This window comes from Schistocerca gregaria, chromosome 8 (genome assembly GCF_023897955.1).
Source record: "Schistocerca gregaria isolate iqSchGreg1 chromosome 8, iqSchGreg1.2, whole genome shotgun sequence".
Classification (NCBI taxonomy): Eukaryota; Metazoa; Arthropoda; class Insecta; order Orthoptera; family Acrididae; genus Schistocerca; species Schistocerca gregaria.
This window is the reverse complement of record NC_064927.1, coordinates 389,480,950-389,502,814: the sequence shown is the minus strand read 5'-3', so window position 1 is coordinate 389,502,814 and position 21,865 is coordinate 389,480,950. Positions and strand designations below refer to the sequence as shown.

Genomic DNA, 21,865 nt, shown 5'->3' with positions numbered 1-21,865 from the left:
TACGTTTGAATCACGTGATTTTCGGAGCTACATGCGAACGTCGGGGAGGGATGTTACTTTCATACCATGTTACTTTTGCCCCCCGGTCTCCCCTATCCATTTATTTCCATTAAATGCAAGGGATATATACCGTCATAAATGTGTGAATAGTCTTAAGTTCAGTGCTTGATATCATAATGTGTTATTTCATAATCCAAAGTATTTACTGTCATTGGCACTACTGCTAACAACAGTCGATCCCCATTCAAATCAAATGTGTTAGCTGATGTATTTGCGGATAGCATCTGCAGCTTCCATAATTATTTATGACCGCATACGCAACGGCGTATTTGAACGGAGCACTGTTTCCGTGCAGACGGAGGGCATCCCGTGTGACCTTAGGTCGGCCGATACTGCCCGAGGCCACCAGATTCCTTGCAGCGTCTGCAGCCTGTAGCATATACACAGACAGATTCATTGCGTCGTGAATCATTGTTTCCAAGATGATCGTAGCGCAACTTCTGGCAGCATTCCTGGTAGATTTAGCAACAGGTAAGATTGCAGTAGTCTCTACATCTATGTCTACGTCCATATTCTGCAAACCACTGTGAAGTGCATGGCAGAGGGTACTTCCCAATGAGGGATGGGAAGAACGGACCGGTTAAAACCGATACCGGTATTTCAGTTCTCAGTAACCGGTAGTTTTTGGTTTTTCTTTGGTCTCAGTTATAACAGGTGTTTTTGTTTTTTCCTAATAAAGGAGTACAAAATATCAATTGGCCATAGCAGTAGTGCTAAAATGTTTCGTTCGTGTGCGTGCATTGTGAAAGACTAGCCCGACATGGTCTATGCAGTAGCTTCTCGCTGTCGTTGTCGGACATCCGTTGTACTGCAGAATAGCACCAACCCTAGTGTGGAAATATTTTTACGAAGTGACGTAGCAATGAAGTACAATGCTTCATTTGCTTTAAAAGATTAAAGATTTGTCTACCATTTCTATGAAATAATAAAAGAGGAAGGAAATTAAGATATCGGTAATAAATTAAAAACATAACAACAGTTAATTAACAGTATACAATAAAAATGCTTGGAGCCCTTGAAAACGGACGAATTAACACGGAAAACAGTTCTTTAACCACAGTTGTCATTCTTTACCAATGACTATTCGTAGTGACTAGATAGCAGTATGATCCCCCATTACAACATGGTTTTTGAGCAGAGTTTCAAAAAATTGGAATCATTAGGAGAATACCGGTGAATATTTTGTAGTATTCAACCACTTACCACTTTTCGAGAAAAGCAACGAGTAGCGGGTGGACTAATTTTTCTTTACCTATTTAACGTAATATTTTGGTTCTATGTATCTTGCAACTTGGAGAGTAAAAATTTTTTTTCAACGTTTGTTCGATTTCCACATTTATTACAGGAAATGACAGGAATGAAATACAGAAAATCGCTTACTTAAAAAAGGTTAACAGGTTAAACTAGCGTGGAAAAAGACGATATAACTGCAGTGCAGTAGTTTCAGCGATAATCGCAATACCCACTTCCCATCGTAGGCGTCCGTAAAGGAAGAGGAGGGAGGAGAGGAGGGGGGGGGGGGGGGGCTGAGGAGTAACAGGGTCAGTTGCCCCCTCCTGGAATGATGTGTGGTAGCTTTCTATTAATTTCGGAATTCTCTCGCATTTCTAGAAGTAATTGTGTCTGACTCTATTCGGCCGCAGGGTATAATACAGTCGCTTTAGTAAATAAGCTTTTTGTGTCACTTTCCAGAATATTGCAGATATAGAGTTTCAGTCTTTTCCCTGTCAGTTCCTTGTACAGTCTTTAATGAGCTACTCAAAGGGACAGTAGACAGTTGAAATAACTGCTGGACTAGCAATATTTCAAAGCAATTGGTCAAGAACTGTTGGAGATACCCGATTTTATCAAACGAACATTTACATTTTTATTTATATGGACGTACAGATACTCATAAGCAGTTGTAAATAAATTATATACAAAAACATGGCCTTCCAATGGGATCCCCAACACAAGGGACGTTGGAAAACATACAGTAAACAGATCTATATCTTATTATTTATGGCAACAACTGTATATTGGTTTTAGTATAAAGAATAATAAAGAAGAGAGACTATTTGTTCGTCATAAATGATTAATACTGTATCAGTAAGTAATTAGAAATAAAAGAAAAAAGGCTATAATTAAGAGCTGAGAAAATAGCTCTTCACAGGCATTTTGTTTTTATTACAACTCTATTTTGCTTTCAGCGAAGCAACCTGATTGATTAATCATTGAAATCAGGTTTAGCAACTATGTCGAATTCTGTCAACAAGATTTGACGGCTTGCTTATTCTCACATTCACCTTTAAGTAGTTGTATCACGGGTTTTAATTTGCTGAAACTGTGAGTTCACAATGTGCGACAGTAACTGTTTTAAACATCCTCAACACTATTTCACTGTTTGATGAGCATCTCTTAACTCATACTCAAACCTTCACAAAGTATCCGAATGGAAAACTGTGTCAATGCTTCTCACTAGTTCTTTCACCTAGTACTTGAAAGCAGCTATTGCCGTTAAGTAGCTCCGCTACATCACTATCTATGCTATATGTGGTACCAAAAATTGTTGCACTTTTCTCAAGACAAGACACAGCTTTCATTTAAGGCGTTTCTTAATATTCTATCAATTAGTTTCAAGCATTCTACCTCGAACAGTCTCATTTCTGTCCTCAGTCGGCAGAAGTCGGAAGTTTTCTGTAGAATGTCATATTTATTTCAGTGCCCCCCTGCCGATCTTAGATCCTGCAGTACTGTACAGAAGTAATAGCAACACCTTGTTGGAAACAAGTGAGTTGTGTTGGTGGCAGTTGTGTGAAGCAAGCATACTGTTGCCAAATGAACCATGTTAGCGACAGACATTTGTTCGGTATCGATCGTTTCTTTGTTATGCTACTTGAACGAAATTACACTCTGTTAACAGTGTCAGAGACAGCAAAGGACTTGGAAGAGCAGTTGAACGGAATGGACAGTGTCTTGAAAGGAGGATATAAGATGAACATCAACAAAAGCAAAACGAGGATAATGGAAAGTAGTCAAATTAAGTCGGGTGATGCTGAGGGAATTAGATTAGGAAATGAGACACTTAAAGTAGTAAAGGAGTTTTGCTATTTGGGGAGCAAAATAACTGATGATGGTCGAAGTAGAGAGGATATAAAATGTAGCCTGGCAATGGCAAGGAAAGCGTTTCTGACGAAGAGAAATTTGTTAACATCGAGTATAGATTTAAGTGTCAGGAAGTCGTTTCTGAAAGTATTTGTAGGGAGTGTAGCCATGTATGGAAGTGAAACATGGACAATAAATAGTTTGGACGAGAAGAGAATAGAAGCTTTTGCAATGTGGTGCTACAGAAGAATGCTGAAGATTAGATGGGTAGATCACATAACTAATGAGGAGGTATTGAATAGAATAGGGGAGAAGAGGAGCTTGTGGCACAACTTGACAAGAAGAAGGGACCGGTTGGTAGGACATGTTCTGAGGCATCAAGGGATCACAAATTTAGCATTGGAGGGTAGCGTGGAGGGTAAAAATCGTAGAGGGAGACCAAGAGATGAATACACTCAGCAGATTCAGAAGGATGTAGGCTGCAGTAGGTATTGGGAGATGAAGAAGCTTCCACAGGATAGGGTAGCATGGAGAGCTGCATCAAACCAGTCTCAGGACTGAAGACAACAACAACAAGAACAGTGTGCGTTCACAGCCGTAGGCCGAGGAAAAATATTTCTCTTTCATGGAGCTAAGATACGAAGTGCTATCCAAAATTTTCGGGACTGGTGCTGCCATCTGTTGAAAACCTTACCTTTGGACTAATGGTCACCATCTCCCTCGAAGTAGTTCCCATCCACACGTACACACCGGTCCCAGCGCTTCTGCCACTGGTCAAACGTTTTCTGGAAGTCCTGTTCTTTGAGGGTGTTCATCACCGCCAGCGATGCCTCTCTAGAGTTTCGAACCGACGGCCTTTCAACTCGAGTTTCAGTTTTGGGAATTGCACGAAGTCGCAAAGTGCCAAATTTGGCGAGTACAGTGGGTGGGGTACAACCACCCTGTTGTTTTTTGCCAGAAAGGTCCCGGTGAGCAAGGACGTGTACAGGGCACTTTGTGATGCAGCAGCCAGTTCCCTATACTCCAAACTTCGGGCCGTCGTCGCCGCACGTTTTCACGAAGCCGTCGCAAAACGGCACAGTAGTACCCAGAATTCACTGTTTGGTTGTGTGGGACGAATTCTTTGTGCCAAATTCCCTTGGTATCAACGAAAATGATGACCATGCTCTCTTCACTTTGCTCTTCACCTGTCTCGCTCTTTTGGGTCTTGGAGAGCCCGGGCTCTTCCACTGGGACAATAGTTGCTTTGTCGCTTGTTATAACCCGTGATAAGAAGGTTGGATCATCAGATGCAGTCTGACGAAGGTCCGTGCACACTTCAACATGCCGTGCCTTCTGATCGGCAGTCAAGATCCTCGCACAGATTTTGCGGCGACACGATGCATGCCCAATTCATCAGTCAGTATTCGTTGACATGTCCCATAGCCAATACCCACTTCATCCACTAGCGAACCAATTGTGAAGTTTGGTAATGGGCCTTCCTGTGTGAGTCATCTTCGACGTCTGTACGGCAGGCCCTGAACGGAGAATGCCGTTCAAACACACACTAATGGCTAATGCTCTGTCCCCGAAACACTTATTCAACATTGCAAGGGTCCTCGTAGCACTTTTTCGAGATTCGCACAGAATTTGATACACACGCGCTGTTCTGTTCGCGGATCCATTGTAAAATCTCCACACACCAAACACAGAGTATTACGTAAATCACTGTGAACACGCAACACGCCCTTCCAGCTGAATGCCACTCCGCACACTGGCTCTTTAGATATGCAGCTCTCGCCACCTAGCGGTGCAAAGATCTACTACAGCACCAGTCCAGAAAATTTTGGATTCCACCTCGTGTACTGGTGTCCAAAATTAAAGCAACAAACAGAAATTTTGCAAGTTTTTATTTTGGTACAAAACAGTATAAACAAGTGGTGGTAAAGTAGAAGAAATGTAACAAATACAGAACGTAAACGACTGCAACATGCATAACGGTAGACAAAAATGTTCTTCGTTTTTTCCAACTTAACGCATTTGCATACACATTCCAACAACTGATTAATGTGCTCAGTGTGGGGTGTGACGCCCTCTGGCAGCAATACCGGGCTGACAGCGACGGGGTATGCTGTGAATGATGTCATCAGTCTCACGTTGAGGCAATAACGCCCTTTGTTTCTGGAGAGCTGTTGGCAGTCTTGGAGAGGGGTTGGTGAAAGCTGAGTGATGCAAGCCGTCTCCCTAGTGTATCCCAGACATGCTCTATGGGATTCAAATCGGGAGAGCGAGCAGCCCACGCCATACAGGCAATGTCTTCCGTTTCCAAGAAAACATCAACTCTATGAGGAAGAGCATTATCGTCCATCAGTACAAAGTCTGGGCCCACAGCACCACGCAACAACCGCAAATGAGGTCCCAAGATCTCGTCACGATGCCTTGCCAATTCACTCATACCATTTCATGAAGAATGTCCACACACTACATTCGTAGTGCCCCTGCCCATTATACTCATTACTCGCGGCAGACAATCTCACCGAGTCCCGTAGGAGTTGGGGCAATGCGTGTATCCAGCACAGGAGGAGGAGGTCAATGACCGGCTAGCCTTAACTATATATGAAGATGGTCTCTGATCTTCATACAACTGTTGTTTGGTGTTTTTTATCAGTCTAGCACAATTCTGGCGGGCATTATCGTCGTGTAGCATCACTTCACACAGTCATACGGGTCCTTGTTCTTATATTGCATTTGCAAAATGTCTCAAGTGGTTGGCAATAAATATCAGCAGTGAAGATCACACCTTTGGAAAGCAATTAGTAATACATCCCACCATTGGTGTTCCACCAAATGCTTAACATTATCTTTGGTGGGTGCATGCAGGTCTTTGTACTTGGAGTTGCTGATTTGTTTGGGGTCAACCGTTCCATTCTTTTCCATATGTTAGTATAAAGAAACCGTTTCTCGTCACCAGCAACGATACAGCATGAGAATGGCCAGTGTCGTTCACGAGCCAATTGATAATGAGCAAGCAGAGATGCACATATGGCTGCCAGCTGGTTCTTGTGATTTTGGCTTAGAGCATGCGGTACCTATCCAACCGATTTTTGGAACTCCCCCGCTGCATGCAAGCAGACACAGCAAACATGACTAAGAAAAAGGTTGTGATAGCGGACCAGGCAGCAGATAAAGCAGGCAGTTAGGCAGGTAAAATTTGCAACGTTTCCTCCACAGTAGTCCTCTCTGGTGTCGAAAACGACACGATTAAGACTCTATCGATGACAAAAAAAAAAAAAAATGACAAGAGAAGAAATAGAGTGACAAAGAGAACCCTGTAACACTTCTTGTTATTATGTAATCTTTCCACCTGAAAGGCTGCTCGTGCATACTACTGCATGTATTTAACTAAAATCAAACTACTGCTTGCTTATAACAAGCTATATTGTCTGGTAGAAACTAACATATATTTTTTAAAGTTCTCAGAACACTGTCTTTCCATTCCTCATTCTGCACAAACAAATACAATTAGACAACTGACATTTGTGAAGTTTATTGTCACCAAAATATGCATTGCATCAAAGAACACACAAGAAAATACTAATACCTACGACAAGCACTCAAACGCATAGCAATATAGATGCTCTCAATTCTTACTATAAATCAATACCCATCCAAACTTTGAACACTGTTGTGCCTGAAGGCCACAGCGTCGGCACGTACTACATGTTGCAGGCACTGACTGAGTACACGGCAACTCATGGACCGACAAATTACACTGGCCATAAATAGTATCCTCTAGTGTTACACTCAAACGGAGACAAACCCGCAGGTCCAGCTGCTTTCGGAGACTTCACTTGCAGTGTCCGTTGACAGTTAATTCTCCCTAACAAACATGTTCGTGCAAAGGAAGGAAGAAAAAAAAACTATGTTCATTCACCAAACTCGTACCTTCGGTGCTACAATACAGAACTAGCTATGACGGCTCAGCTATAGCATCCTCTCGACGAATAGCAGCCATTGGTCACTAAAAAACGCCTGACTCCAAAATATGGAGGTGTCAGAAATCAATTCATCCCCAGACAGCAGTTGCTGGTATCGCTGCGACCATTTCTGGCGCCAAGATGTAGTCGTCGGCAGTTGCTCGTCAAGCATTGACACAAGGGCAGCGCAAAAAACAACCACCAGATTAGGCGGCTTTCAACCGTGGGCACTGGTGCTGCGACGACGACGAGTGCGTGCGCCCACCCTGGCCGGTGGTACCGTTATCCTAAAGCGCGACAGTTAGGGGCTTGTGGCCAGTGAAAATCGCCAAATGATGTGTTTCTACAGCTGGCTGGAAGTATTTAACTGCCTTGAAGACGGCAATCAACACACGGTCATAAGCACACCAGGCACATTGCAGATCTGATAGCTTCCGTGAGTAGAAACCGAGTGGCTGCGAACTACTGCCAATGCGTTGTTGAAACACTGCGCCTATCGCTGTCTTGCTACTGTCCATGACCACGACCTGTTCACTATTGTGCACAGGGTGAGCAAGCAGCATCGCTTGTGTGAGTCTCCGTGAGGACTCAGCAAAGCTTCTCTCCATTGTGCCCATCCAGATAATGGGAGTCCTCTTAGAGATAGGGCTGTGTAGCGCCACAGTCAAGGGTTCCAGCGCTATGGAAGCTTTAGGTAGGTGGCTCCGATAAAAAAATTTTCATACCAATATGGCGACGTAAGTCTCTGCATGTCTTTGATAGCGGCATGTTCAAGACCGTATGTACCTTGCTTGGTAGTGCCGTAGATCTGCTAGGGTTGATTGAGTACCCTAGAAACTCAATTACAGTGACTCTGAATGTATTTTTCGAGGGGCTAATGCCGATGATGGCCTCGCTCAGGCGCTAAAGGACGGTCTTAAGATGTCGACGGTGGAGTTCAGGCGACTTGGAATTGACCAGGATGTCGTCAAGAAGGTCCGGGTAGCATTCCAAAGGCCAAAATTCATGTACATGCTATCGAAAAGCCTACAGGACGTGATAATTGCCGTTTTCTGAATGTCTTCAGGTGTTACATGAGTCTGCATGTACGTCTTCGCACAGTCAGTTTTGCTAAATATATATTAGCCTACCAAAACGTGGTTAAAATCCTGCAGGCGTGGAACCAGATATCGGTCCAGCACTATTAGCGCATTTAAGGCACAATAGTCTTCCCATAGGGAGAGCATAAGGGAACAATTGACAAGAATGGGGGAAAGAAATACAGTAGAAGAAGAATGGGTAGCTTTGAGGGATGAAGTAGTGAACGCAGCAGAGGATCAAGTAGGTAAAAAGATGAGGCTTAGTAGAAATCCTTCGGTAACAGAAGAAATATTGAATTTAATTGATGAAAGGAGAAAATATAAAAATGCAGTAAATGAAGCAGGCAAAAAGGAATACAGACGTCTCAAAAATGAGATAGACAGGAAGTGCAGACTGGCTAAGCAGGGATGGCTACAGTGCAAATAAAAGGACGTAGAGACTTATCTCACTAGGGGTAAGATAGAGACTGCGTGCAGGAAAATTAAAGAGACCTTTGGAGAAAAGAGAACCACTTGTATGAATATGAAGAGCTCCGATGGAAACCCAATTCTAAGCAAAGAAGGGAAAGCAGAAAGGTGGAAGGAGTATATAGAATGTCTATACAAGGGCGATGTTCTTGAGGACAATATTTTGGAAATTGAAGAGGATGTAGATGAAGATGAAATGGGAGGTATGATACTGCGTGAAGAATTTGACAGAGCACTGAAAGACCTGAGTCGAAACAAAGCCCCGGGAGCAGACAACATTCCATTAGAACTACTGACAGCCTTGGGAGAGCCAGTCCCTGACAAAACTCTACCATTAGGTGAGCAAGATGTATGAGACAGGCGAAATACCCTCAGATTTCAAGAAGAATATAATAATTCCAATCCCAAAGAAAGCAGGTGTTGACAGATGTGAAAATTACCGAACTATCGGTTTAATAAGTCACGGCCGCAAAATACTAACTCGAATTCTTTACAGACAAATGGAAAAACTAGTAGAAGCCGACCTCGGGGAAGATCAGTTTGGATTCCGTACACGTTAGGCAATACTGACCCTACAACTTATCTTAGAAGCTAGATTAAGTAAGGCAAACCTACGTTTCGAGCATTTGTAGACTTAGAAAAGCTTTTGACAATGTTGATTGGAATACTTTCTTTCAAATTCTGAAGGTGGCAGGGGTAAAATACAGGGAGCGAAAAGCTATTTACAATTTGTACAGAAACCAGATAGCAGTTATAAGAGTCGAGGGACATGAAAGGGAAGCAGTGGTTGGGAAGTGAGTGAGATAGCGTTGTAGCTTCTCCCCGATGTTATTCAATCTGTATATTGAGCAAGCAGTGAAGGAAACAAAAGAAAAATTCAGAGTAGGTATTAAAATCCATGGAGAAGATAAAAAAAAATACTTTGAGGTTTGCCGATGACATTGTAATTCTGTCAGAGACAGCAAAGGACTTGGAAGAGCAGTTGAACGGAATGGACAGTGTCTTGAAAGGAGGATATAAGATAAACATCAACAAAAGCAAAACGAGGATAATGGAAAGTAGTCAAATTAAGTCAGGTGATGCTGAGGGAGTTAGATTAGGAAATGAGTCACTTAAAGTAGTAAAGGAGTTTTGCTATTTGGGGAGCAAAATAACTGATGATGGTCGAAGTAGAGAGCATATAACATGTAGACTGGCAATGGCAAGGAAAGCATTTCTGAAGAAGAGAAATTTGTTAACATAGATTTAAGTGTCAGGACGTCGTTTCTGAAAGTATTTGTGTGGAGTGTAGCCATATATGGAAGTGAAACATGGACGATACATATTTTGGACAAGAAGAGAATAGAATCTTTCGAAATGTGGTGCTACAGAAGAATGCTGAAGATTTAGATGGGTAGATCACATAACTAATGAGGAGGTACTGAATAGGATTGGGGAGAAGAGGAGTCTGTGCCACAACTTGACTAGAAGAAGGGATCGGTTGGTTGGGCATATTCTGAGGCATCAAGGGATCATCAGTTTAGTATTGGAGGGCAGAGTGGAGGGTAAAAGTCGTAGAGGGAGACCAAGAGATGAATACACTAAGCAGATTCAGAAGGATATAGGTTGCAGTAGGTACTGGGAGATGAAGAAGCTTGCACAGAATAGAGTAGCATGGAGAGCTGCATCCAACCAGTCTCAGGACTGAAGACCACAACAACAACAGTCTTCACATCCCTCCTTGCCATTGATGGGGAGGCTTGCATGCCTCAGCGATACAGATAGCTGTACTGTAGATGCAACCACAATGGAGAGGTATCTATTGAGAGGCCAGACAAATGTGTGGTCCCTGAAGAGGGACAGCAGCCTTCTCAGTAGTTGCAGGGGCAACAGTCTGGATGACTGACTGATCTAGCCTTGTAACATCAACCAAAACAGCCTTGCTTGTCCTGGTACTGTGAACGGCTGAAAGCAAGGGGAAAGTGCAGCTGTAATTTTTCCCAAGGGAATGCAGCTGTACCCTATGGTTAAATGATGATGGCATCCCCTTGGGTGAAATATTCCAGAGGTGAAATAGTCCCTATCCGTATCTCCAGCTGAGGACTACCCAGGAGGACGTCGGTATCGGGATATAGAATGTCAGATCCCTTAGCTGGGTATGTAGGTTAGAAAATTTAAAAATGGAAATGCATAGGCTACAGTTAGATATAATGGGAATTAGTGAATTTCTGTGGCAGGAGGGACAGGATTTATGGTCAGGTGAGTATAGGGTTATAAATACAATATCCAAGTTTGGTATGCAGGAGTGGGTTTAATAATGAATGAAAAAAATTGACTTAGATAAGCTACTATGAACAGCATAGTGAAAGCATTATTGTAACCATGATAGACACAAGTCCACGCCCACAACAGTAGTACAAATTTATATACCAACTAGCTCCGCAGATGGGGAGGAGATAGAGGAAATGCGTGATGAGAAAAAAAGAAATTATTCAGATAGTTAAGGGAGGCGAAAACTGAATAGTTATGGGGGACTGGAATTCGATAGTAGGAAAAGGAACAAAGGGAAAAGTAGTATGGGAATATGGACTGGGAGAACAGAATGAAAGAGGAAGCAGCCTGGTAGAATTTTGCACAGAGCGTAATTTAATCATACCTAACACTTGGTTTAAGAATCATGAAAGAAGGTTGCATAAGTGGAAGAAACCTGTAGACTCCAGAAGGTTTCAGATTGATTATGTTATTGTAAGACAGAGATTTCGCAACACATTTTTAAATTGTAAAACATTTGCAGGGGCATATGTGGACTTTGACCTCATTTATTGGTAATGATTTGCAGATTAAAATTGAAGAAACTGCAAAAAGACAAAAATTTAAGGAGAGGGGACGTGGATAAACTGAAAGAACCAGAGATTTTAGAGAGTTTCAGAAAGAGTGTAGGGAACGACTGACAAGAACAGAGGAAAGGAATACAGTAGAAGAAGAGTGGGTAGCTTTAAGAGATTAAATAGTGAAGGCCGCAGAGATAAAAAGATCAGGGCTCCTAGAAATCTTTGAGTGGCACAAGAGATATTGAATTTAATCGATGAAAGGAGAAAATATTAAAAAAACGCAGTAAATGAAGCAGACAAAAGGGATTACAAACGTGTAAAAAATGAAATCGGCAGGGAAGTGTAAAATGGCTAAGCAGGAATGGCTACAGAGCAAATGCAAGGATTTAGAAGCATATATCACTGGTAGTAAGACAGATGCCTACAGGAAAATTAAAGAGACCTTTGGAGGAAAGAAAACCTCCTGTATGAATACCAAGAGCTCACATGGAAAATCAGTCCTAAGCAAAGAAGGGAAAGCAGAAAGGTGGAAGGAGTATATAGAGAGTCAGTACAAGGGAGATGTACTTGAGGGCAATATTATGAAAATGAAATAGGATGTAGATGAGGAAGGGAAGGGAGATACTGCATGAAGAATTTGACAAAGCACTGCAAGAATTAAGTGGAAACAAGGTCACAGGAGTAGACAACATTCCTTTAGAGCTACTGATAGCTTGGTAGAGCAGTCATGACAAAACTCTTCCATCTGGTGAGCAAGATGTATGAAACAGGCGAAATACTCTCAGACTTCAAGAAGAATATAATAATTCCAGTTCAAAAGAAAGCAAGTGCTGACAGGTGTGAAAATTATTGAACTATCAGTTTAATAAGTCACAGCTGCAAAATACAGCCTTTACAGAATCCTTTACAGAAGGAAGGAAAAACTGGTAGTCGCAGAACCTAGAGAAGAGCAGTTTCAATTCTGGAGAAATGTAAGAATAGGCGAGGCAATACTGGCTATACGAGATCTTATAGAAGACAGGTTAAGGAAAGGCAAACTACGTTTATAGCATATGCTGTCTTAAAGCTTTTAACAATGTTGACTGAAATACTCTCTTTCAAACTGTAAACCTGTCAGGGCAATACAGGGAGCGAAAGGTTATGTACAGTTTGTTCAGAAACCAGATAGCAGATATAAAGAGTCGAGATCATGAAAGGGAAGCAGTGATTGAAAAGACAGGGTTGTAGCCTATCCCAGTTGGTGTTCAATGTGTATACTAAGCAAGCAGTAAAGGAAAGGAAAGAAAAATTTGGGTTAGGAAAAAGTCCATGGAGATAAATTAAAATATTGAAGCAATAACGCCCTTTGTTTCTGGAGTGCTGCTCACAGTCTTGGAGAGGGGTTGGTGAAAGCTTGACGTGCTGCAAGCCGTCTCCCTAGTGCATCCCAGACATGCTCTATGAGATTCAAATCGAGAGAGCGAGCAGCCCACGCCATGCAGGCAATATCTTCCTTTTCCAAGAAAACATCAACTCTATGAGGTAGAGCCTTATCGTCCATCAATACAAAGTCTGGGCCTGCAGCACCTCGCATCAACCGCAAATGAGGTCCCAAGATCTCGTCACGATGCCTTGCCAATTCACCCATACCATTTCATGAAGAATGGCTCGCGTGGTAAACATAATCTCTGTCCACATCATTAGAGATCCTTCTCGATATTGGTCTCTCTCCACAATGTTTGGGTCCCGAAATCGTGTTCCACATTCGCTTCAGATGCGAATCCATCGAGAATCATTCTCCAGACTAAATCGGGACTTATCTGTGAAGAGAACATTAACCCACTGTTCGACCATTCAGGTGGCATTTCGATGACCCCACTGTAGACATTCCCTTCTGTGAAGATACGTCAGAGGTAGACATACAGCAGGTCTCCAACAATATAGGCTACCCTACCGAGGCCTTCTGCATATCGTTTGCCTCGATACAACACGCCCACTGGATGTGAGATCTCACATGCCAGTTGTCATGCAGTACAAGCGCGGTACTGTCATGCCCTTACAGCCAAATAGCGGTCCTCTCTTCTGAAGTCACTCGTAGTCGGTTCCGCTTAGGGCTTTGAAATACAGTTTCGCTCTCTATACACTGTCGCCACATACGATAAACAGCAGAACGATTCACACTAAGCCATCGGGCGACTTCATTTTGTGACTGTCCTGCTTTCTTTCTTTCTCTGGGCCTCAACCACAGAGAGTCTAGAAGACATATTCTCTGTGTCATACTGCACCATCTGTGACTGTGTACACAACTATTGTGCATGTGGGGCTACCTGACAAACTCTACCTCGCTTCATAGGTGCCCCGTCGTCATCATTGGCATAGTTGTCCGTTGACTGGAATGCTATCTTCCGTGAAGAACACGATCGTGCGGACATCTGGTTGACAGTTTGTATGATAATCTGTGAATTAGGCACAGAACGGGGAAATAGCTGTTTGTTGATTTAATTTTGGACACCAGTGCAGTACACAAGGTAGGTGTCAAATCGTCCTTTTTTCTGATCAGGTGTAGCTGCTAAGAAACACAGTGGGGTTGCCTAAATACCTGACGTGTCTCTTACGTCAACTTCACCCTGCTACTCCCTGCAGTCGTCAAACCTACAGTAATTGTCTTTACAGTGTCTTACCTGAAAAGGTGTGTCACAGGACAATCTATAAATATTAGAGTAGCTCATTTCATTACCCACTAGCAGAGCAGAAACTGGAAGCAAGCAGTTAAAACTCTAGGATACTGCCGGCACAGGTGCGCATGTAACAACGCTGTTCAGTCTGTAAAGGATTTGCGTAAATAGTTTTTAAGTTGCTGGTAGTCCTCTGTAACAAGGAAGGTAAATTTTTGGGGTGATTTTACACTTGGAGTTACATTTTTCCCTAGTAGTTCGGTGCATATAGAAACTGAAATCTACTGGATTGGTGCATAAGTTCGTAGCGTTTTTCCATAAGTTTAATAAACACCATGGATTCACATAACAGAGAATTTAGTCGTCAATAATATATTCTGTTTCACTATTTGCAACAGTCTGCCAACGCTACGGTAGCTTTTTGATTCCACGACCGGAGTAATAACGTTGTTTTGAGGTGAAAAAATCGTCGAGCCATGTTCGGAGAGCATTTTCATCTGGAAAAGATGTTCCTTGAAGGCAGTTTGATAGAGAGCGGAAATGATGAATATCTCAGGGCGCAAGACCAGATGAATAAGGTGGGTGAGGAATGACTTCCCAACCCAACTCTTATATGGAGTTTTTTTGTCAGTCTAGCACAATTCTGGCAGGCGTTATCGTGGAGTAGCATCACTTCACGCAGTCATCCTGGTCGTTGTTCTTGTATTGCGTGTGCAAAACGTCTTAGTGGTTCACAATAAATATCAGCAGTCATGATCACACTTTGGGAAAGCAATTCGTAATACACCACACCATTTTTGTTCCACCAGATGCATAACATTATCTTTTATGGGTGCATGCAGGTCTTTGTACGTGAAGTTGCTGATTTGTTTGGGCTCAACCATTCCTTTCCTTATGTAAGCATAAAGAAACCGTTTCTAGTGACAAGAAACGATACAGGATGAGAATGGTGAGTGTTGTTTACGAGCGAATTGATGACGAACAAGAGGAGATGCGCATATGGCTACCCAATGATTTTTGTGATTTTGGCTTAGAGCATGCGGTACCTATCCAACCGATTTTGGAACTCCCCAGTTGCATGCAAGTGGACAGAGCAAACCTGACTAAGAAAAAGGTTGTGAGAGCGGACCAGGCAGATAAAGCAGGCAGTTGGGCAGCTAAAATTTGCAACGTTTCCTCCACAGTAGTCCTCTCTGGTGTCGAAAACGAGATGATTAAGACTCTATCGATGACACAAAAAACTAATGACAAGAGAAGAAATAGAATTTCAAAGAGAACCCTGTAACACTTCTTGTTATTACGTAATCTTTTCACTTGAATGGCTGCTCGTGCATACTACTTTATGTATTTAACAAAAATCAATCTACTCCTTGGTTATAACAAGCTATATTTTCTGCCAAAAAGAAACATACATTTTTTAAAGTTCTCAGAACACTGTCTGGCTTTCCATTACTCATTCTGCACAAACAAATACAATTAGACACCGGACATTTGTGAAATTTTTTCTGACTAAAAAAATACATTGCGTCAAAGAACACACAAGGAAACTGTAATACCTACGACAAGCACTCAAAGGCATAACAACATAGATGCTCTCAATTCTTACTATAAATCAATACCCATCCAAAGTTTGAACAATGTTGTGCCTGAAGGCCACAGCGTCGGCACGTACTACATGTTGGCACACGGCAACTCATGGACCGACAAATTACACTGACCATAAATAGTCTCCTCTAGTGTTGCACTAGAACGGAGACAAACCCGCAGGTCCAGCTGCCTTCAGAGACTTCACTTGCAGTGTCCGTTGACAGTTAATTCTCTCTAACATGTCCGTGCAAAGGAAGGAAGAAAAAAAAACTATGTTCATTCACCAAACTCGTACCTTCAATGCTGCAATACAGAACTAGCTATGACGTCACAGCTAGAGCATCCTCTACAGGTGGGTGGAAGTATTTAACTGCCTTGAAGACGGCAATCAACTCACGGTCATAAGCACACCAGGCGACTCTGATAGCTTCTGCGAGTAGAAATCGAATGGCTGCGAGCTACTGCCAACGTGTTGTTGAAACACTGCGCCTACTGCTGTCTTGCTGCTGTCCATGACCACGAGCTGCTCAGCACTGTGCACAGCAGCGCTTCTGTTAGGCTCTGCTCAGCAAAGCTTCTGTCCATTGTGTCCATCCAGATAATGGGAGTCCTTCCCTTAGAGATGCGGCCGTGTTGCGCCACAGTCAAGGGTTCAGCACTATGGAGGCTTTGGCTAGATGGAGTCGATAAAAAATTTTTCATGCCAAGATAGCGACGTAAGTCTTTGCATATCTGTGATAGCGGCATGTTCAAGACCGTCTGTAACTTTTTTGGTAGTGCCGCAGATCAGCTACGGTTGATTAAGTACCATAGAAACTCAATTTTAGTGACTCTGAATTTACTTTTCGAGGGGTTAATGACGATGATGGCCTCGCCCAGGCGCCGAAAGACGGAGTGTCGTCAAGATACGTGCAACGCCACGTCTGGACAGCATTTCCAAGGCCAAAAGTCATGTACATACTATCGAAAAGCCCAAAGGTCGTGATAATTGCCGTTTTCTGAATGTCTTCAGGTGCCACAGTAATCTGCATGTACATCTCCACACAGTCAATTTTGACAAATACAAATGAGCCCACCAAGTCATGGTTAAATACTTCAGGTGTGGTATCAGATATCAGTCCGGCACTGTTCGTGCATTTAAAGCACAATCGTCTTCACATACCTCCATGAACTATGGGCCTTGCCATTGATAGGGAGGCTTCCATGCCTCAGCGATACAGATAGCCGTACCATAGATGCAACCACAATGGAGGGGTATCTGTTGAGGGGCCAGTCAAATGTAGAGGGACAGCAGCCTTTTCAGTAGTTGCAGGGGCAACTGTCAGGATGTCTGACTGATCTACCCATGTAACATCAAGCAAAACGGCCTTGCCTGTGCTGCTACTGCGAACGGCTGAAAGCAAGGGGAAAACTGCAGCCATAATTTTTCCCGAGGACATGCAGCTTTACTCTATGGTTAAATGGTGATGACATACTCTTTTGTGAAATATTCCAGAGGTAAAATAGTCCCCACTCGGATCTCCAGCTGGGTACTACCCAAGAGGACATCGTTATCAGGAGAAACAAAACTGACATTCTATGGATTGGGGTGTGGAATGTCAGATCCCTTAATTGGGCATTTAGGTTAGAAAATTTAAAAAGGGAAATGGATAGGTTAAAGGTAGACAGAGTGGGAATTAGTGAAGTTCTGTGGCAGGAGGAACAGGTTTTCTGGTCAGATAAATATAGGATATAAATACAAAATCAAATATGGGTAGTGCAAGAGTGTGTTTAATAATGAATTAAAAAAGGGACGTGAATAAGCTACTATCAACAGCATACTGAACGCGTGATTGTATCCACGATAAATATGAAGCCCACATCCACTAGAGTAGTACAAATTTATATGCCAACTAGCTCCAAAGATGAGGAGGAGATAGAGGAAATGTGTGATGAGATAAAAGAAATTATTCAGATAGTTAAGGAAGGCGAAAATTTGATAGTCGTGGTGGACTGGAATTTGATAGTAGGAAAAAGAAAAGAAGGAAAAGTAGTAGGGGAATATGGACTGAGTGAACGGAATGAAAGAGGAAGCTGCCTGGTAGAATCGTAATTTAATCATAGTTAACACTTGGTTTCAGAACCATGAAAGAAGGTTGCATGGGTGGAAGAGACCTGCAGGCACTGGAAGGTTTCAGATTGATTAAGTTATTTTGAGACAGAGATTTCAGAACCAAATTTTAAATTGTAAAATTTTTCTAGGGGCAGATGTGGACTTTGACAACCATTTATTGGTTATGAACTGTAGATTAAAACTAAAGAAACAGCAACAAGACAGGAAATCAAGGAGAGGAGACTTGGATAAACTGAAAGAACGAGAGATTTTAGAGAGTTTCAGAGGGAGTATTAGGAAACGACTGACAAGAACAGAGGAAAGGAATACAGTAGAAGAAGAATGGGTAGCTATGAGAGATGAAATAGTGAAGGCAGCAGAGGATCAAGTTGGTAAAAGATCAGGGCACATAGAAATCTTTGGGTGACGCAAGAGATATTGAATTTGATCGATGAAAGGAGAGAATATAAAAATGCAATAAAGGAAACAGGCAAAAGGGAATACAAATGTCTAAAAAATGAGATCGACAGGAAGTGTAAAATGGCTAAGCAGGAATGACTACCGGGCAAAGCAAGGATGTAGAAGCATATATCATTAGGGGTAAGATAGCTGCTGCCTACAGGAAAATTAAAGAGACCTTTGGAGAAAGGAAAAGCACCTCTATGAAGATCAAGAGCTCAGATGGAAAACCAGTCCTGTGCAAAGAAGGGAAAGCAGAAAGGTGGAAGGAGTATTTAGAGAGTCTGTACAAGGAAGATATACTTGAGGGCAATATTATGGAATTGGTGGAGGACAGTATTGGTTCAACCTGCATTGTGGCGCACTCTCCAAGGTTGCAAGATGTATCCAAGTTGGCGTCGATGACGTCTTCCAAGATGGCGGCATGTAGACTTGGCAACAGTGTATGATGTCATCCAAGATAGCGAATTTTGGCGGGTAGATAGATCAATTGGGATACCTCCACTAACCTAACCCCTCTCCCCTTCCCTCTTCCAGAAAAACGGTGGTAAGTTCAAATTCCAATAGTATAATGCATCACACTACAGTTGTCTCTGCTAACCTCAGAAAATCGTGGGAATATAGGTCACCTGAGCTACCTCCACTAACCTAAGTCACACGATCGCCACATCTTCCTTGGAACTAGCAGGAAGATAGGTCAATTGGGCTATCTCTACTAACCTAAGAAAATGGTGGGAAAGCAAGGACACTTGGGCTACCTCCACTAACCTAAGTCACCCGACCGTCACCTCACCTTAGGAACTGGCGGCGCCAAGTTTGAATTTTGGTGGTAAAGAAAGTTCACTTGGGGTTTGTTTCTCTACCAACCCGACTGCCACCTCTTCCTAGAGATTGGTGGGAAAGGGACTCAGCCTGCACTGGGCTGGTGGAGAGAGGAAGGATTCTACTTCATTTATTTTGGTACACTTTGTTAGGGGTGGAGTATATTTATTACAGTGATACATAACATACGCTCTGACATGCCACACAGCCTACAGACCTGCAAACTACTCCTAAATAACTCATGTATAATGCTCTGCATATGCACCTGGTAATTGTAAACTGTCAAAATAACGCACTGCACAGCCTACAGACCTGCAAACCAGTCGTAAATAATGCAATACATTTATGTCCAGAGAGCCGAACAACTCGTAAGTTGTCAAAATAATAATCCATATAAACGACTCTGCAAACATGCTTGCTAATCGTCAACTCTCAAAATCGTCCACCAGTCTTTATTTAAAGAATTGGAGGCAGCACCACCATCCAGTGTGTTTGCCACGAGGTCCAGACTCCAAGTGACATGGTACACACTACCACCACCAGAGTGCGCTGTCGTCCGTTTTGTGATGGAATCCAAGATGTTGGGGGGGGGGGGGGGGGGGGGAGGGAGAATGGCGTAAAAACGATTCTGCCTGTGCTGGGCATAAGTTTTTATTTTGCAGACAGGGTCTACACCGCGAGATCTAGACTCCAACTGACATAGTACACAATACAGCCATAGAGAGTGATGTCATCCCTTCTGTGAAGTAATCCAAGATGGTGATATGAAGGGGGAAAACGGCGCGAAAATGACTCAGCTCGCACTGGGCTGCTGGAGAGAGTAAGGAAGGAGTGTATTTTGTCTTTATTTTGGAACAATTTATTTAGGGATCGATTTTGAGAGATAGTATATTAATCACACTGATACAAAACACATGCTTGGGATCACGCCACACAGCCCATAGATCTATAAACTACTACTAAATAACGCTCTGCAGACATACAATCAACACCTAACTTACCAAAATAATTTCAGTACAGACCTGCAAATTGCTCCTAAATAATTCTGCACAGTGATGTGTAGACATGCTCAGTACTCGTAAACTGTAAAAATAGCGCGCTTAGCACAACCTACAGACCCGGTCGCAAAATAATGCAATCAACACGGACACGCACCATCTGCCCCCCCCCCCCCCTCCCCCGGTACAACTAGACCCATGAAGTGATGTGGCCGTCAGCCGTCAAACTACACACAGGTGCTCTCAAGCATGAGGTGCTTTCATACTACCTGAGAAATTCCTCTCGAAATACATGTTCACCTAGGCACCGTTGTTGATGTGACAGGGCAGGAGCGCAGATGCTCCATGGGCGCGCGTGCCATCACATTTGCAAGCCGCCGCTGGACGCAGGTGAAAGTTGCTTCTAGTTTTGGGTATACAGTCAATGTTATACTGACATCACAGAACTCCAAGGCGCGCACACACAGCACCCACATGCGAGATTTATCTGGGCAGCATGTGTCTTTACCATTGATGACAGAGGAGCACAGGGTGCATTGTTCCTAGCGCAACACGAGAGACGCGTCTAACTGTGCTTCACTGCCCAGCATGACTGATGCAACGCCAGGAAATGCGTGCATAGCTACAAACCATCACAAGCGCATCTAACAAGGTTCTTATACTGATGTCACATGACTATGTAAAAAATAAGAACCAAGTCGACTTTGTGGAAATTGTATAGTGTCCCAGAAATAGTTGACGCTCGCTTTCTTGGTGTCTCAGCTTGTATGCACGGAAATTCTTGCCCTAACAGAACCAGTTCACGTAAATAGCACAGAATAACGTCGAATGAAGTCCGCCCTGCAGACCTAACGTGGTACCCCATCTGTCACATGTTACCCTTCCTGCTTTCAACACACACAAACGTCCTCCTCTGCTATGTAGAGGCTCTTATATATCAGCACAAAGGATGTGAATGAATCGAGCATTATGATTGGCTCTTATAGAATTTACCTATCGAGTTACTGATGCTGCCGGTATCGAAACACCTTCCGCCTTTTATTTCTTCTGCAGACGAGATTTTCAGCAGTTATTTTGCACACATCGCCATATAGCACTGGCAATTCAATGTTAAAAACTCCCATACATTTCGTCAAATACAGAAAGACTCTTACTCATTCACACTGCTCTCCCACCGAGGACAGGAGCCTGAATATTAGAACGTGAAACTGATCTGCGACCCATAAATATATCACCGTGTACCCTACATAAAGCCAAATACGGAAAGACTCCTACTCAATTACACTGGTCTCCCACCCCCGCACATGCCACCGTCGATGCATGCCGAGCACGCACAGGCAGAATGCTTATCCTAAGAAATCAGTCACATATGTGTTTTGTCCCTGTACTTACAACTAAATGTTACGATCGCGGTCTCAGTTGAACAACATTTGACAATGGGCGTAGTATCGGAAATACACTCCTGGAAATGGAAAAAAGAACACATTGACACCGGTGTGTCAGACACACCATACTTGCTACGGACACTGCGAGAGAGCTGTACAAGCAATGATCACACGCACGGCACAGCGGACACACCAGGAACCGCGGTGTTGGCCGTCGAATGGCGCTAGCTGCGCAGCATTTGTGCACCGCCGCCGTCAGTGTCAGCCAGTTTGCCGTGGCATACGGAGCTCCATCGCAGTCTTTAACACTGGTAGCATGTCGCGACAGCGTGGACGTGAACCGTATGTGCAGTTGACGGACTTTGAGCGAGGGCATATAGTGGGCATGCGGGAGGCCGGGTGGACGTACCG

General features: G+C 43.1%; 1 protein-coding gene across 1 annotated transcript in view; it reads left to right on the top strand.

The window, feature by feature from the left end:
- The first annotated feature begins 396 nt into the window (after positions 1–396).
- The window catches only part of LOC126285015 (lachesin-like), a 147,953-nt gene continuing 126,484 nt past the window's right edge, over positions 397–21,865 (top strand). The window contains exon 1 of the mRNA XM_049984325.1: positions 397–531. Coding sequence (XP_049840282.1) covers positions 483–531 — 49 coding nt within the window. The 5' untranslated portion in view covers positions 397–482. The remainder of the gene's footprint in view (positions 532–21,865) is intronic.